Here is an 18,022-nt window from a genome sequence, read left to right as displayed (position 1 = left end):
TCCACAGATGCTCGATTGCATTGAGATCTGGGGAATTTGGAGGCCTAGTCAACACCTTGAACTCATTGTTGTGTCAAACCATTCCTGAACCATTTTTGCTTTGAGGCAGGGTGCATTATCCTGCTGAAAGAGGCCAATGCCATCAAGGAATACCGTTGCCATGAAAGGGTGCATATTGTCTGCAACAATGCTTATGTACACTCACCTAAAGGATTATTAGGAACACCATACTAATACTGTGTTTTGACCCCCTTTCACCTTCAGAACTGCCTTAATTCTACGTGGCATTGATTCAACAAGGTGCTGAAAGCATTCTTTAGACATGTTGGCACATATTGATAGGATAGCATCTTGCAGTTGATGGAGATTTGTGGGATGCATATCCAGGGCACGAAGCTCCCGTTCCACCACATCCCAAAGATGCTCTATTGGGTTGAGATCTGGTGACTGTGGGGGCCATTTCAGTACAGTGAACTCATTGTCATGTTCAAGAAACCAATTTGAAATGATTCGAGCTTTGTGACATGGTGCATTATCCTGCTGGAAGTAGCCATCAGAGGATGGGTACATGGTGGTCATAAAGGGATGGACATGGTCAGAAACAATGCTCAGGTAGGCCGTGGCATTTAAAGGAGGGGCCTAAAGTGTGCCAAGAAAACATCCCCCACACCATTACACCACCATCACCAGCCTGCACAGTGGTAACAAGGCATGATGGATCCATGTTCTCATTCTGTTTACGTCAAATTCTGACTCTACCATCTGAATGTCTCAACAGAATTCGAGACTCATCACACCAGGCAACATTCTTCCAGTCTTCAACTGTCCAATTCTGGTGAGCTCGTGCAAATTGTAGCCTCTTTTTCCTATTTGTAGTGGAGATGAGTGGTACCCGGTGGGGTCTTCTGCTGTTGTAGCCCATCTGCCTCAAGGTTGTGCGTGTTGTGGCTTCACAAATGCTTTGCTGCATACCTCGGTTGTAACGAGTGGTTATTTCAGTCAAAGTTGCTCTTCTATCAGCTTGAATCAGTCGGCCCATTCTCCTCCGACCTCTTGCATCAACAAGGCATTTTCGCCCACAGGACTGCCGCATACTGGATGTTTTTCCCTTTTCACACCATTCTTTGTAAACCCTAGAAATGGTTGTGCGTGAAAATCCCAGTAACTGAGCAGATTGTGAAATACTCAGACCGGCCCGTCTGGCACCAACAACCATGCCACGCTCAAAATTGCTTAAATCACCTTTCTTTCCCATTCTGATATTCAGTTTGGTATTCAGGAGATTGTCTTGACCAGGACCATACCCCTAAATACATTGAAGCAACTGCCATGTGATTGGTTGATTAGATAATTGCATTAATGAGAAATTGAACAGGTGTTCCTAATAATCCTTTAGGTGAGTGTAGTTGCTAGGTGTCAAAGTAACATCCACACAAATGGCAAGACCCAAGGTTTCCGAGCAGAACATTGCCAAAGGCATAACACTGCCTCCGCCGGCTTGCCTCCTTCCCATAGCGCAGTGATTCCCAACCAGGGGTACTCGGTCCCCTGGGGGTACTTGGCCTGTCCTTGGGGGGTACTTGAAAACACTCATGACACCATAGGCTTACTAGTGAAATTAACATGAAGGGGTACTCCAAGCAGTGCAGAATATTTTCAGGGGTACAGTAACTGAAAAAGGTTGGGAGCCACTGCCATCGTGCATCCGGGTGCCATGTGTTCTCCAGGTAAACGACGCACAAGCACCCGGCCATCCACGTGATGTAAAAGGAAACATGACTCATCAGACCAGGCCACCTTCTTCCATTGCTCTGTGGTTCAGTTCTGATGCTCATGTGGCCACTGTGGGGGCTGTCGACAGTGGACAGAGGTCCGCATGGGCATCCTGACAGGTCTGTAGCTAGGCAGTTTTAGAGATGCTCTGACCCAGTTGTCTAGCCATTACAATTTGACCCTTGTCAAAGTTGCTCCTAACGCTTGCCCATTTTTCCTGCTTCTAACACATCAACTTTGAGGACAGAATGTTCACATGCTGCCTAATATATCCCACCCACTGACAGGTGCCATAATGACGAGATAATCAGTGTTATCCACTTCACCTGTCAGTGGACATAATGTATGGCTGATCGGTGTATATTATTGCTATATTTTAGCTTAATTCTTACTACGTAGATGTCGTGAGCCACGAGAAGAATTACATTGTGCAGGATTACGCTGTGTAATTCAGTGCATTTAATAAATAAACTTTGAACTTCTGGATTTCGAATTCTGTTTATTGGCTTCTGCCTACATGTTCTCCCTACATGTACATCTGACCATGATATTTGCCAGCATCTGGGTGTTGAGTTGAAAATAAATTCTACCTGCTCTACAACTGCGACAATACCTCTTCATTAACCAAGTTGTATTGTGGGAAAATCAATGGAGCAACTTCGCCAAAGAGACATACAAGTATGTGATAAACATTTTACTGAAGAAGATCGTGACCCACATTCACTTAGAAGAGGACTAAAGGCAAATGCAATTCCATCAAGTTACCCAGTTCAACCCGGGAAGAAAACAGATTATACAGTTGTGCTCAACAGTTTGCATACCCTTGGAGAATTGGTAATGTATGTACCATTGGTAAAGAAAACATGAGTGAGCAGACAAAACACACTGTGAAGACTGTGATGGCCACTCCAGAACCTTCACCTTTTTCTGCTGTAACCACTGGAGGGTCAACTTGGCCTTGTGCTTAGGGTCACTGTCGTGCTGGAAAGTCTGAGACCGTCCCATGCACAGCTTTCATGAAGAATGCAAATTGTCAGCCTGTATTTAGAGATAACATGCTGCATTCATCTTGCCATCAATTTTCAAAAGATTCCCGTGCCTTTAGACCTCACACAACTCCAGAACATCAGTGAGCCACCACCATGCTTCACAGTGGGGATGGTATTCTCTTCACTATAGGCCTTGTTGACCCCTCTCCAAATATAGCACTTATGGTTGTGACCATAAAGCTCTATTTTGGTCTTGTCACTCCAAATTACATTGTGCCAGAAGCTCTTCCCCCAGAGCAGCCTGTATTTCTCCTGAGGTTACCTGTTGGTTCTTCTTTGTATCCCCAACAATTCTTCTGGCAGTTTTGGCTGAAATCTTTCTTGGTCTACCTGACCTTGGTATCAAGAGATCCCTGAATTCTCCAGTTCTTAATAAGTGATTGAACAGTACTGACTGGCATTTGCAAGGCTTTCGATATCTTTTTATATCCTTTTCCATCTTTATAAAGTTCCATTACCTTGTTACACAGGTCTTTTGACAGTTCTTTTCTGCTCTCCATGGTTCAGTATCTAGCCTGCTCAGTGCATCCACGTGAGAGCTAACAAACTCATTGACTATTTATACATAGACACTATTTGCAATTTAAAAAGCCACCGGTGTGGGAAATTCTACTTTAATTGCCATTTTCATCTGTGTGTCACCTTGTGTGTCTGTAACACACAAGGCCAAACATTCAAGGGTATGTACACTTTTGATCAGGGCCATTTGGGTGATTTCTGTTATCATTATGATTTTGAAATAAGCCAAACAACTGTGCGCTAATAAATGACTTCATATGATCACTATCCTTAAATAAACAACTGTTGTTTTGCATGATGCGTCAAAATTCAAAATCAATGCCAACATGTTCACAATTTCTGCTAGGGTGTACAAATTTATAAGCACAACTGTAAGCAGTACTTCTGATTGCTGTTATAATACACAAAGTACACATTGCCATTGGATATTCTGGGCAAGGTTTGGGGATTAACGGGTTCACCATCGCCCCCCTTTAGCTGCTGTCCAAGCTTCTAGTTCTGTCAATTCATCCTCTGTGTATTCTGGTTAGAAGTATCTATCCATCGAAAAGAGCAGCAGCACCAGCGTTCCATACACCTTCAGTTCCAACCATCACATGAATGCATCCCGAACTTCAATTATCGTTCACACCAGGTCCCTGTTTGTTAATGTGTATGTGTTTAAATGTTTCCCCTCTGCTCCCCACAGTGTGGATTATTGATGTTGTCATGTTTGATGTCGTGTGTGTTGCTGGTTAAACGGAAGTTCCTTTAGAGGGTTGTATACTGCCGTTTTGCTGCTTTAGTCAGCCATTTGCTTTTGTTGTATTTGTTGTGCTCAGTGTTTGTTTGTTTCTTAAATTAAAGATTCTACACCGACTACTCCTGCCTGCTCCTGGTTCCTTGCTCCCGCAACACTGCACCTCATTACACAGTCAGACATATGGATTTTCCTTTCTCTCTCAAGCAAATGAAGTTTGACTGTCCAAGGTGAATATCAAACACAAAATAGATAACTTGCTTTCTAGCAAGCAATAATAAAAATAAAAAAATCACTCTGAAGTATACATTTAATCTTCCCGAAAAAACGAGGATTGATATAATTGTGAACAAAACTGACCGGTAAACACAAGAAATATCTCGTTTATTTTAAATGAGAATTATAAAGAAAAAATTAATTTTGAGGAATACAACATTGTCATGTTGTTTGAAGTAAACACTTTCTTAGTTTGGAGTATTTTAGAGTTAAGTTTCTGATGTTACGATGCCAATAACGCTGAATACTGATTGAGACAGAGCTGAATAATGGATTGTTTTAAAATATGACAATGTGCCTTAAGGGACAACTCTGGGTAAGTGCACTTGGGTGTGGGGGGGGGGGGGGGGCAAAGCCGGGCATTTGCCCTCCAGAAAGAATTTAACCTCCAGATAGAATCCCCCCAGTTTGGTTTTCCCATTACATATGCCACCTTGTTTATAAAAAATGCCCCCGAGTCATTTCATCCAAGAGCTGGGCCTGACAAAATTAAAGATCTCCACCTTTTGTTCGTACATCCAGGGAATACCCATCATCTTCTTTCTGGCATTTATCTTAAATGTGTAGGCCCGAGTAGAGGGGCAGACAGAACAATACATCTAGATGTAGTCCAGACAGAACAAGCTGGACTACCTGTGCAAACTGATTGGGCTGCAGGTACCGCCTAATGCTACCAGTAGTGACAAGGAGACTACCAAAACGCTAAACTAGAGAAGAATCATTCAGAAAGGATAAGAAGCGAAAGCTATTGTCTGTGGCCACCACCTGAAAACCATTCTCTTTTTGGGGGTTGTCTTGACGTTGCCTCTCCAGTGCACATGTTGTTACTTTCATTTCCACCAAAACTGGTGACAGTGATTCACAAACAGTTATGCTTTCAAACTGGACAGATTGATATCCCTGAAGTTTAATTGACTTGCTGCTACAGTATACTGTGAAGATTACGTGTTCCCTTAATTTCTTTGAGCAGTGTATTCATTATCTTTGTCTGCAGAAGGTTTCTCTGAAATGGAGACCCCATGAACACCAAGTGCAGAATATGGTAAAAGGTAAGAGAAACCACACATCTTGGTATAAACAAAGCCTTGACCACATTGACAAAAAAAAGCCCCTTTCACTGCACAAAGAGTCAGATAAAACTTGCTGTTCCCCGAAGTAGTCAGTCATTCAGCAAGTCATACAGACAGGTCCATTGTTCCAGAATCTTTTTTATCAACCCCACCATCATAACCAATAGTGATTGCTATGTCTGGTAAGACGCTTTATCTATTTTCAATATTGTTCTGTAAGAGATTTAATATTAGTGGATTAAACTGACATTTTCCTCTAAATCTACAAGAAATACATTATAATGACAAAAACTGATTTTAAATATGTGGATTTAAATATCTTATGTATTAAATTTTTTATAACAGAAATTTGTAAACAAATGAACTAATCACACACGTAGCGTAATGAGCAGGTGTCAGAATAAAATACAATACGGCTGAAGGCCTGACCAAAACATTAAATATTATTAAATATTTTAAATAATGAAAAAATGTATAATAATGCTTGCAAGCACCACCAGTATGCGAGTGAATTGCAATTTTTCAGAAGAACATACATATCACATTTACAGAAGTATTCAGACTCTTCGCTATAGTATTTAGACTCTTCAAATAGAGCCTATTTCCATTGATCATCTTTGAGATGTTCTTACCACTTGATTGGAATCCACCTGTGGTAAATTCAATAGATTGGACAGGATTTGGAAAGGCACATACCAGTCTATATAAGGTCCCACAGTAGACAATGAATGTTAGAGCAAAAACCAAGCCATGATGTCATAAGCAGGAGTAACACTGGGTTTTAACCACAATTCGCTGTATTAATATAGGGCTGGGGCCCTATAAAATCAGAGGGCCAACTTACTTTCTGATAAAGAGAGCAATTATGTTTACTGTAACAGTCACCTGTAATAATGTGTAATGTGCAATGATAAACTATGTTGAGAGGGTTTAAAACAGATGTAGAAGCATTTAAATTAATAATATTGCCATCAATAACCAGCAAGAAAGTGAACTGAAGAATTTGCTTTCTGCTACATGTAAGACATGTTCTATTTCTACATAGAAATGTACAGTGAGGGGATTTTTTTTTTTTATCCACTGCTGATTTTGTACATTTGCCCACTGACAAAGAAATGATTAGTCTATAATTTTTATGATAGGTTTATTTGAACAGTGAGTGACAGAAAAAAAACAAAAAAAAAAAACAAACGCATTTCAATTTTTCTTTTTTTATTGATTTGCATTTTAATGAGTGAAATAAGTATTTGATCCCCTCTCAATCAAAAAGATTTCTTGTTCCCAGGTGTCTTTTATACAGGTAACAAGGTGAGATTAGGAGCACACTCTTAAAGGGAGTGCTCCTAATCTCAGTTTGTTACCTGTATAAAAGAAACCTGTCCACAGAAGTAATCAATCAAATCAGATTCAAAACTCTTCACCTTGGCCAAGAACAAAGAGCTGTCCAAGGATGTCAGGGACAAGATTGTAGAGCTACACAAGGCTGGAATGGGCTACAAGACCATCGCCAAGCAGCTTGGTGAGAAGGTGACAACAGTTGATGCGATTATTCGCAAATGGAAGAAACACAAAAGAACTGTCAATCTTCCCCGGTCTGGGGCTCCATGCAAGATCTCACCTTGTGGAGTCGCAATGATCAAAAAAATTGTGAGGAATCATCCCAGAACTACACAGTAGGATCTTGTCAATGATCTCAAGGCAGCTGGGACCATAATCACTAAGAAAACAATTGGTAACATACTACGCAGTCAAGGACTGAAATCCTGCAGCGCACGCAAAATCAAGCTCTTTGGCATCAACTCAAACTTGCCGTGTTTGGAGGAGGAGAAATGCTGCCTATGACCCCAAGAACACCATCCCCACCGTCAAACATGGAGGTGGAAACATTATGCTTTGTGGGTGTTTTTGTGCTAAGGGGACAGGACAACTTCACCGCAACAAAGAGACGATGGACGGGCCATATACCGTCAAATCTTGGGTGAGAGCCTCCTTCCCTCAGCCAGGGCATTAAAAATGGGCCGTGGATGGTTATTCCAGCATGACAATGACCCAAAACACACGGCCAAGGCAACAAAGGAGTGGCTCACGAAGAAGCACATTAAGGTTTCTGGAATGGCCTAACCAGTCTCCAGACCTGAATCCCATACAAAATCTGCAAAGAGGAATGGGACAAAATCCTTCCTGAGATGTGTGCAAACCTGGTGGCCAACTACAAGAAACCTCTGACCTCTGTGATTGCCAACAAGGGTTTTGCCACCAAGTACTAAGTCATGTTTTGCAGAGGGGTCGAATACTTATTTCACTCATTAAAATGCAAATCAATTTATAACATTTTTGACATGCGTTTTTCTGGATTTTTTTGTTGTTATTCTCTCTCACTGTTCAAATAAACGAGCCATTTAAATTATAGACTGAGCAGTTCTTTGTCAGTGGACAAACGAACAAATTTAGCAGGTGATCAACTACTTTTTTCACTAAGGAATTAAATAATTTTTCCCTCACTGTAGACCCCCATATTTCTAACAATTCATAGGCGTTCTGATGTCATTAGCGTTGTCTGTAATTTATTCCAGAAACCGGAGGCTTCACTGGATTTTAATCTCAATACAAATTCCAGTGAATGCTGTTTTGATAAAGCCAAATAGCACTGCAGTATCTTAACAGGAGGTCTGAAAATGTGAGAACATCTTATTTAAGTGTAATATCCATGTCATTTTAGTTCTACATTAAGTAAAGTTTTATTAAAGACATGGTAACATTAACCCCATCCTTCTCTCCAGTTCTCCAGACTACTGTGTTGACCCTGTTGGGGCTGTGGGGGGCCTGGATCCCCCCTGTCCTGCCCTCCTGCACCACAGGCCAACCAGTAGAGTGCAGTGCTGCCCAGTCAGCTCCCGGGACCAACCTGGCTGGTGAGGGTTTTGATGTGGTCACCATGGAGCGCAAGCAGGCCTATGTGGTGGATGTGGATAACTGGAGGAAGACCCAGAACGGGACCTGTACACTCTGTGTTAACCCTTTCATGGAGGGACAGACTCAGAGACTCCCAGCGGCTGTGGTGGACTGGAGACCCTCACACCAATGTCACATGAAGATATCCAGCACGGTCTACGAGTCCAGTGAGGCGTTTGTGAGCAAGAGTCAAACAGAGGTACTATAACTACTACAACAATGTTTCCAAAAAAGGGACACTGCATTAAATGTAAATAAAAAAAGAATGCAGTGATGTGCAAATCCTTAAAAACCCTACATTCTATAGAAAATACTACAGACAACATCTCTAATGTTGAAACTGAGATGTTTTATTGTTTCTTGAAAAATATATGCCCAGTTTGAATATGATAACAGCAACACTTTTGTTGGGACAGAGGCAACAAAAGACTGGAAAAGTTGAGTAATGCTAAAAAACTTAAAAGATAATTCCAGAGAGGAAAGGTCTGTCAGATGTGAGGATGGGGAGGGTTCACCACTATCTGAAAGACTATGCAGGCAAATAATACAACAATATAAGAATAACGTATATGTTACCCTGAATAGACCAGTAAGAATAAGAGAAATCTCTGTATGCAATGGACAAGGCCGAAAACCGATATTGGATGGCTGTGATCTTAGGGCAGCACTGCATTAAAAACAGACACGATTCTGTAGGGGAAATCTTTGCATGGACTCCAGAACACTTCTGAAAAACCATTGTCTGTGAACACAGTACGTCCCTGCATCGAAATGCAAGTTAATATTCAACCATGCAAAGAAGAAACCATACAGTGGGGAGAACAAGTATTTGATATACTGCCAATTTCCAGGTTTTCCTACTTACAAAGCATGCAGAAGTCTGCAATTTTTATCATAGGTACTCTTCAACTGTGAGTGACGGAACCTAAAACAAAAATCCAGAAAATCTCATTGTATGATTTTTAAGTAATTAATTTGCATTTTATTGCATGACATAAGTATTTGATACATCAGAAAAGCAGAACTTAATATTTGGTACAGAAACCTTTGTTTACAGAGAACATATGTTTCCTGTAGCTCTTGACCAGGTTTGCACACACTGCAGCAGGGATTTTGGCCCACTCCTCCATACAGACCTTCTCCAGATCCTTCAGGTTTCAGAGCTGTTGCTGGGTAATATGGACTTTCAGCTCCCTCCAAAGATTTTCTATTGGGTTCAGGTCTGGGGACTGGCTAGGCCACTCCAGGACCTTGAGATGCTTCTTATGGAGCCACTCCTTAGTTGCCCTGACTGTGTGTTTCGGGTCGTTGTCATGCTGGAAGACCCAGCCACGACCCTTCTTCAATGCTCTTACTGAGGGAAGGAGGTTGTTGGCCAAGATCTCACAATACATGGCCCCATCCATCCTCCCCTCGATACAGTGCAGTCGTCCTGTCCCCTTTGCAGAAAAGCATCCCCAAAGAATGATGTTTCCACCTCCATGATTCACTGTTGGGATGGTGTTCTTGGGGTTGTACTCATCTTTCTTCCTCCAAACACGGTGAGTGGATTTTAGACCAAAAAGCTCTATTTTTGTCTCATAAGACCTTCTCCCATTCCTCCTCAGGATCATCCACATGGTCATTGGCAAACTTCAGACGGGCCTGGACATGCGCTGGCTTGAGCAGGGGGAATTGCGTGCGCTGCAGGATTTTAATCCATGATGGCGTAGTGTGTTACTAATGGTTTTCTTTGAGACTGTGGTCCCAGCTCTCTTCAGGTCATTGACCAGGTCCTGCCGTGTAGTTCTGGGCTGATCCCTCACCTTCCTCATGATCATTGATGCCCCATGAGGTGAGATCTTGCATGGAGTCCCAGACCGAGGGAGATTGACCGTCATCTTGAAGTTCTTCCATTTTCTAATAATTGCGCCAACAGTTGTTGCCTTCTCACCAAGCTGCTTGCCTATTGTCCTGTAGCCCATCCCAGCCTTGTGCAGGTCTACAATTTTATCCCTGATGTCCTTACACAGCTCTCTGGTCTAGGCCATTGTGGAGAGGTTGGAGTCTGTTTGATTGAGTGTGTGGACAGGTGTCTTTTATACAGGTAACAAGTTCAAACAGGTGCAGTTAATACAGGTAATGAGTGGAGAACAGGAGGGCTTCTTAAAGAAAAACTAACAGGTCTGTGAGAGCTGGAATTCTTACCGGTTGGTAGGTGATCAAATACTTATGTCAGGCAATAAAATGCAAATTATTTAAAAATCATACAATGTGATTTTCTGGATTTTTGTTTTAGATTCCGTCTCTCACAGTTGAAGTGTACCTATGATAAAAATTAGACCTCTACATGCTTTGTAAGTAGGAAAACCTGCAAAATGGGCAGTGTATCAAATACTTGTTTATCCCCACTGTACATAAACAAGATCCAGAACTGCCACTGCCTTCTCAGGGCCTGAGCTCATTTAAGATGGACTGAAGTGAAATGCAAAACTGTCCTGTGGTCTGACAAATGTCAGAGACCATGTTTGATTGAGTTTGTATTTTTGTATGTCAACAGAGAAGTAATGTACAGTGTTTATTAGTGCGGGAGAGCTTTATTAACAAAAAGTGCGGAATGCATGAATCTACATTACTTCAGAGGTCCAACCTACTTTCTGAAATAGAGCAATGATGTGTACTGTAACAATCACCTGTTATAAAGCAAAATGCACTATGATAAACTGTCTGGAGAGGTTTTAAAACAGAGGTAGAAGCATTTATATTAATAATATTGCCATAATCAATAACCAACATGAACGTGAACTAAATAATTTACTTTCTGCTAGATGTAAGGCATGACCTATTTCTACAAAGAAAGACAATTTATATCTTAATTTCTAACAAGTTAATCTACATGTTTTGAAATGTATAGCCATATGCCCAGGTATTTGTAGGCAAGGGAATGTTCAATATTAGCACCATTGAGAGTAATCAAATACAAATTTACAGGCACCATATTTTAGATTTAGAAAATGACACACATTTGTTTTTTTCTGAATTTAACAGTATTTCAATATACTCCACGTATGTTTATAATGCATATCAATGCTATACAATGGTAGGGCCACTTAAGGGAAAACTGTATTTTCTGACTCAAAAACAAAATTTGGGGTCAGATTTAGATATGTAAATTTTTACTAGTCAAATAAACACATTTAGACAAACATTATTGAATAGAATGATTCTATTTTATTGCAACTTAATCAAATGCCAAACTGTGTAAAAGGGGGATTTTACCCAGCGAGGGCGTTTAACCCCAAACCACCCTATATTTTTTACAAGGAGTACATGTGCTAGTAAGTAGAAAAATCTATAGACCCCTTTAGAGTGGACGTCATGGTTATGTCACTCAAGTTTGGTGGTGGTATAGGAGATTTTGCACATATACTACATACTAATTTGCATATACTCCTATCAATGTTAATCATACTTATAGAGAACTGCATAATCATCAGTACACAATGTGTGTGTCCTATCTTGGAAGTAATCAAAGTACCATTGAATGCATTAAATTCAAGGGCCTGATAGACCTGTTATTTTATGGGGCTTCCAAGGCCTGCCCCACGAATATTTTATGGTGAAGGTTTGTTCGGTAAATTCCAGAAAGATAAGAAATAATGGTGGCGGATCAAGGAAAATCCGCGAAAGGGATTTGCATAATGGGATGGCCATGCGATGTTATACAAGATGGTACTGTATAAAAATTAGCGTCCACAAGTTCCTGAGTCTTTGCATCTTTTTGGGCTGGAGATCTGAACTACCTCCACGACAGTTAGGAAACGGGCAAAATCTTTGGACTAAAGGAAAAAATACATATATTTATGCCGTTGGATGTCAGAATAGGAATGCAAAAAAATATGTCCTTCATTTTGATAGAATACCGTTGTCTTAGCCACCCTTTGAAGTTAAATGAAGACGTTTATGTTCGCAAGCCATTAAACAGACACACTGGACTGATGAAATCATTCGGGCGGAATGCTCGTCTCTGCAGTGCTCATTTCATATCAGGCAAGGTTTTGTCCAATTTTTTATCACACACAGGCAAAATCAGTGATGTAGTTATAATAATAACGATAAATTAGTAAGAGCAGCAACCACAAAGCTGGCATTCTCAGTAGGCTAAACACCACTGACCAAAGTTAGCAATATTAGCTAGCGTGTAAGCAGAATTAGCATGTAAACAAACCAAATTGCTTATACTTAGACAGTTTAGCTAACATCACTCAGTATTTATGGCAGCATTTAATGAATGAATGGGATATACAGAGATATTATCAGTAATATGACATTTTTCTTACCACGTAATTGGAGTAGGCGTCCGGATGATCCTCCCGTTGTAAAGAGGTAACTGTCACTTTCTGCCACCTGTTCGGCCCCGCCCACAAAATACGTAATCGCTGTTTATTTAACATAAAAAGGGTCTGTGCGCACAGTAATAAATTCAGGACTATGATTTAATTGTCTGGATAGAGGTTTGTCTCTAGTGCTGACAATTAACCACAACATTTGTGGACAGTAAAAGATAGCTGAAAGTGTCGTGAGCAACCATTTTTTTTGCTTTCAATCAGGGACATTTCTTCTCTCAACTGTAACTTTTTCCTCTGTCCATATTGCTCAAGAGAAAGTACTGCAAAATGTTTCTGTCAATATACCTGTTTATATGTATTTTTCTAAAGGGGTCTTTAGAGAAACCAACAAAATTCTATTCTATATTTTCCTAAAAACGTTATTTTTTCAGTTGTATTTTTGCTGGAATTTTGTTGGTATTCTTATCAAGTAATATTACCAACACAAAAAATGGCATTGCATTACAATGACCCAAATTATGTTTTAATTATGTTTGCTATGTAGCAGACAATTGCTTAAGGTAACATTAATGGATAGATACACTTAGATAGTGTGAGAATTATTTCTGATATTTAGCAGTATAACAGCTGAAAACCGTTGGTTTACTGGGTTGAAACTGGTGACCGAACATGTGCAAAAACGTAATTTTTGATAATTTGTGCAACTACATTTTTTGTTGCAAATACGATTGTCGCACCGTAGAGCCCTGTACATTAATACTATTTTATGAATGTATAATTGATATGTCCACTATATTTATGTAGGTAGATGTTAGTTGGAAGATTGGCTTGGACGTTATGACCCCCCAGGCAAAGGGGTCAGTCGTGTTGGGGGGTACCCACTCCAGAGCTGCTAAAACAGTCATGGACCAGTCCAAGCAGGACCAGTACAGCTTCATCAAACAGGAAACACACTGCTCCTATTACAGGTGATTTACTTGTTTTAATATAGCTGCAATATTAGTGCTAACACTGCTCTCTAGTGGCTCGTTGACACATTACACTCTGGGAAAGTCTGGATTGTAGAGGTTATATATAGAGGTTGTAAGATGATATAGTTTATAGAAGATATAATGGGTTAGGTTTCTAATATTAACATAAAGACATCCAAACATACAGAGGTCCAAGAATTTACTTTTGTTGGTATCCCCAAATTTAAAAATGTGTTGTTGAAAATAATCTATTAAATCCTATTAACAGGTCTATAATCCATCCAACAACTGCATTTAACCTACATGACTCATTACTAATTAACTCTCCATCTTGTGTTTCTTTAGTTACCGGTTGATTGAGGACCCTCCTCTACATCCTGAGTTTTCTCGCTCCCTGGGTCTCCTCCCTCCCCTCTACACCACCCAGACCAAGGCTGAATACACCCGTTTCCTTGACATTTTTGGCACCCACTACATCAGGAAGGTTCACCTGGGGGGGCGGGTGAAGAGTGTCACCTCCCTGAGAGTGTGCAAGGCAGCACTGAATGGTTACAATGAGAATGAGGTGATGGCCATTTAAAAATAGAATGCATTTACATTTATTGGTATTTTCTAAACCTTTTACATTTTTCTTTTCTTTTTTTGAAGGTCAAGGACTGTCTGGAAGCTGAGGCCTCTGTCGCCACCAGCACTGGAACAGCCGAAGTCAAAACAGAGACCAAGTTCTGCAAGAATGACCTTAAAAGTCGTGACACCAAAGAGAGTTTCAGCAACATGTTTAATGACAGGTTTGATTGACTTTGATTTGATTGATTACCAATGTGGTGCTTGTTGTAGTGGAACAGGACTAATAATGATAAACTAACAAACAGGTTTACTGAGGTGGTGGGGGGACAGACGGATGGAGCAACTGACCTGCTCTTCTCCAGGACGGGTGGAACCTCCAAGGGCTTCACTGATTGGGCAAGAACCCTGAAAACTGTTCCAGACATCATCAGTTACTCCCTCCACCCCCTCCACCTTTTGGTGAAGCGAACCAATAAAAGGGCAGGGCTGAAGAAAGCAGTGGAAGACTACATCCTGAAACATGCCCTGGTCAAGCACTGCTCTGGGAAGTGTAAGAGTAGCTCCAGGCCCAGTACCCATGACTCCTGCCAGTGTGTGTGCCAGGCCAGCAAGGAGATGACCACCCAGTGCTGCCCGCAGGAGAAAGGCCTGGCCCGACTAACGGTCACCATAAAATACGCCAGGGGCCTCTACGGGGACACTACGTCACAGACTGACGGCTTTGTCAAGGTATGATTGCTTAATCTGAATGTTTAAATGGGTATTACATTTTAATAAGCGCACTTTAAAACTGATCTAGGTTATGACACCAGGTCATATATCCCTTATATTTCACAACAAAACTAGTGATGGGATCCTCGTATTGTGGTTTTTAAAATCAGAAACTGTAGCTTTAAATCCAGTTTACTCTTTTTGTGAAGGTGTTCATGGGTAATGATGCCAAGCAGACACCTGTGATCAACAACAATGACAACCCCAGGTGGAACGAAAACATTGACTTTGGCACTGTCAAGCTCTCCCTGGCCAGTGAGCTCAAATTTGCTGTGTACGACAAAGACAGCACCTGGTATAAGCCGTGGGATGACCTTCTAGGGGAGTGCCCCATTCGGCCAGTCAAAGTGGGGTCTCATAAGAATGAAATGTGTTCACTAAATCATGGCAACTTGTTCTACTCCTACATGGTTGAATGTGCCCCAGGACTTGGGGGCCCAACCTGTGGGGAGTACATTCCCTCTCCAATGAACTCTGACCTTTCTGGCATCTACACCTCCCGTAACGCCCTGAACATGACCCAGGATCTACTGGCTCACATCAGGATGGGCCGGCCCCCAGTAGACCCGTTGGCCTTCATGATGAAGCAGAAAGCAAATGATCACCCTCGTCTCTCTGCCCTCAATGAGCTGTGATCAAAACCTATTTTTATGTAGCTTATTTCTAACCTCTTATTCTGAGGCAGAAGCAATATTACTTTGGTCATTAATGGAAAAATGCTGCAAAAACAAATAAAACAAAAATCCAAAGCATATACTGTGTGTGACGACGGCGCCCTACCCTGCAGCAGACAAGTTCCAGTGTTCGACGTCACCGGCCTTCTGACACCACCGTCCATCTCATCATGCATTTCACCTGTGTCTTGTTTAGCGCACCTGATTCTCATCATCATTCCCCCCAGTATATATGTTCCCTCTGCTCCCCCTGTCTTTGTGTGTTATTGTCTCTGTATGGTCAAAAGAGCTGTGTTACGCTTCGTAGCGACATATATATATTCACGCAATAGTATTAAAAGATACTACTAATCACGCCGTTCTCCTGCTCCTCCTTATTCCGCCCCCTGAAGACGTGACACTGTGTATTTTGAAAAGCAATGGTTTCTTACACTTTTATAGCATTAACCAATTGGAAATGTGATGCTCTAAACTCTTTAGACGTCTGTGTTAATTCACTCCAGACTGACCAAATTACTTTGTGTTAGCTACCCCTGCAATAAAAATGCAATTTCATTTTAAGGTATTCATAACTGGTTGTCCATCACAAATTAATTGACTCTTACCTAAAGACATGTGGTTTTTGTGTTCACTTTAATGGACGCTTCTTTATAAATACATCAACTTTATTTATGTTTATTATTTATTAATAGCTTTTTTGACTTCACTGTTTTAACTGCCTGACTTGGCCAGTTCAATGACTTTGGATGTATCTTTCCTTTAAACGTTAGTACTCTTCAGTAATACAACGCCGCTTCAGTAACGTGATGATTCAGTATTACAACGCCGCTTCAGTAACGTGATGATTCAGTATTACAACACCGCTTCAGTAAAGTGATAATTCAGTATTACAACGCCGCTTCAGTAACGTGATGATTCAGTATTACAAAGCCGCTTCAGTAACTTGATGATTCAGTATTACAAAGCTGCTTCAGTAACGTCATGATTCAGTATTACAACACCGCTTCAGTAATGTGATGATTCAGTATTACAATGCCGCTTCAGTAACATGATGATTCAGTATTACAACTTTGCTTCAGTAACGTGATGATTCAGTAATACAACACTGCTTCAGTAACTTGATGATTCAGTATTACAACGCCGCTTCAGTAACTTGATGATTCGGTATTACAACGCAGCTTCAGTAACATGATGATTCAATATTATGACGCAACTTCAGTAACATGATGATTCAGTATTACAATGCCGCTTCAGTAACATGATGATTCAGTATTACAATGCTGCTTCAGTAACATGATGATTTAGTAATACGTCGCTTCAGTAACCAGATGATTCGGTATTACAACGCCACTTCAGTAACATGATGATTCAATATTATGACGCAGCTTCAGTTAAATGATGATTCAGTATTACAATGCCGCTTCACTAACATGATGATTCAGTAATACAACACTGCTTCAGTAACTTGATGATTCAGTATTACAACTTTGCTTCAGTAACTTGATGATTCAGTATTACAACTTTGCTTCAGTAACGTGATGATTCAGTAATACAACGCTGCTTCAGTAACTTGATGATTCAGTATTACAACGCCGCTTCAGTAACTTGATGATTCAGTATTACAACGCCGCTTCAGTAACTTGATGATTCGGTATTACAACGCCGCTTCAGTAACATGATGATTCAATATTATGACGCAACTTCAGTAACATGATGATTCAGTATTACAATGCCGCTTCAGTAACATGATGATTCAGTAATACAACGCTGCTTCAGTAACTTGATGATTCAGTATTACAACTTTGCTTCAGTAACTTGATGATTCAGTATTACAACTTTGCTTCAGTAACGTGATGGTTCAGTAATACAACGCTGCTTCAGTAACTTGATGATTCAGTATTACAACGCTGCTTCAGTAACTTGATGATTCAGTATTACAATGCCGCTTCAGTAACTTGATGATTCGGTATTACAACGCCGCTTCAGTAACATGATGATTCAATATTATGATGCAACTTCAGTAACATGATGATTCAGTATTACAATGCCGCTTCAGTAACATGATGATTCAGTAATACAACGCTGCTTCAGTAACTTGATGATTCAGTATTACAACGCCGCTTCAGTAACTTGATGATTCAGTATTACAATGCCCCTTCAGTAACTTGATGATTCAATATTATGACGCAACTTCAGTAACATGATGATTCAGTATTACAATGCTGCTTCAGTAACATGATGATTCAGTATTACAATGCTGCTTCAGTAACATGATGATTTAGTAATACGTTGCTTCAGTAACCAGATGATTCGGTATTACAACGCCACTTCAG

General features: G+C 40.6%; 1 protein-coding gene across 1 annotated transcript; it reads left to right on the top strand.

The window, feature by feature from the left end:
* The first annotated feature begins 5,490 nt into the window (after nucleotides 1-5,490).
* On the top strand, nucleotides 5,491-15,893 carry LOC117592748 (perforin-1-like). Its single transcript, XM_029117627.2, has 7 exons — nucleotides 5,491-5,608; nucleotides 8,207-8,577; nucleotides 13,511-13,674; nucleotides 14,023-14,242; nucleotides 14,326-14,465; nucleotides 14,550-14,973; nucleotides 15,165-15,893. Exons 1-7 carry the CDS (start codon nucleotides 5,602-5,604, stop codon nucleotides 15,648-15,650), a joined length of 1,812 nt encoding a protein of 603 aa, XP_028973460.2. The 5' UTR covers nucleotides 5,491-5,601; the 3' UTR covers nucleotides 15,651-15,893.
* Nucleotides 15,894-18,022: the final 2,129 nt, after the last annotated feature.

The sequence above is a fragment of the Esox lucius genome, chromosome 24 (genome assembly GCF_011004845.1).
Source record: "Esox lucius isolate fEsoLuc1 chromosome 24, fEsoLuc1.pri, whole genome shotgun sequence".
Taxonomy (NCBI): domain Eukaryota; kingdom Metazoa; phylum Chordata; class Actinopteri; order Esociformes; family Esocidae; genus Esox; species Esox lucius.
This window is presented reverse-complemented; position numbering and strand designations above follow the sequence as displayed.

Bases quoted from the DNA above. Each gene is read 5' to 3' on its own strand.
- LOC117592748 (XM_029117627.2), top strand. The intron at 8,578-13,510 runs GTACTATAACTA...ATATTTATGTAG, and splicing joins TGAGCAAGAGTCAAACAGAG to GTAGATGTTAGTTGGAAGAT. The intron at 14,243-14,325 runs GTGATGGCCATT...CTTTTTTTGAAG, and splicing joins ATGGTTACAATGAGAATGAG to GTCAAGGACTGTCTGGAAGC.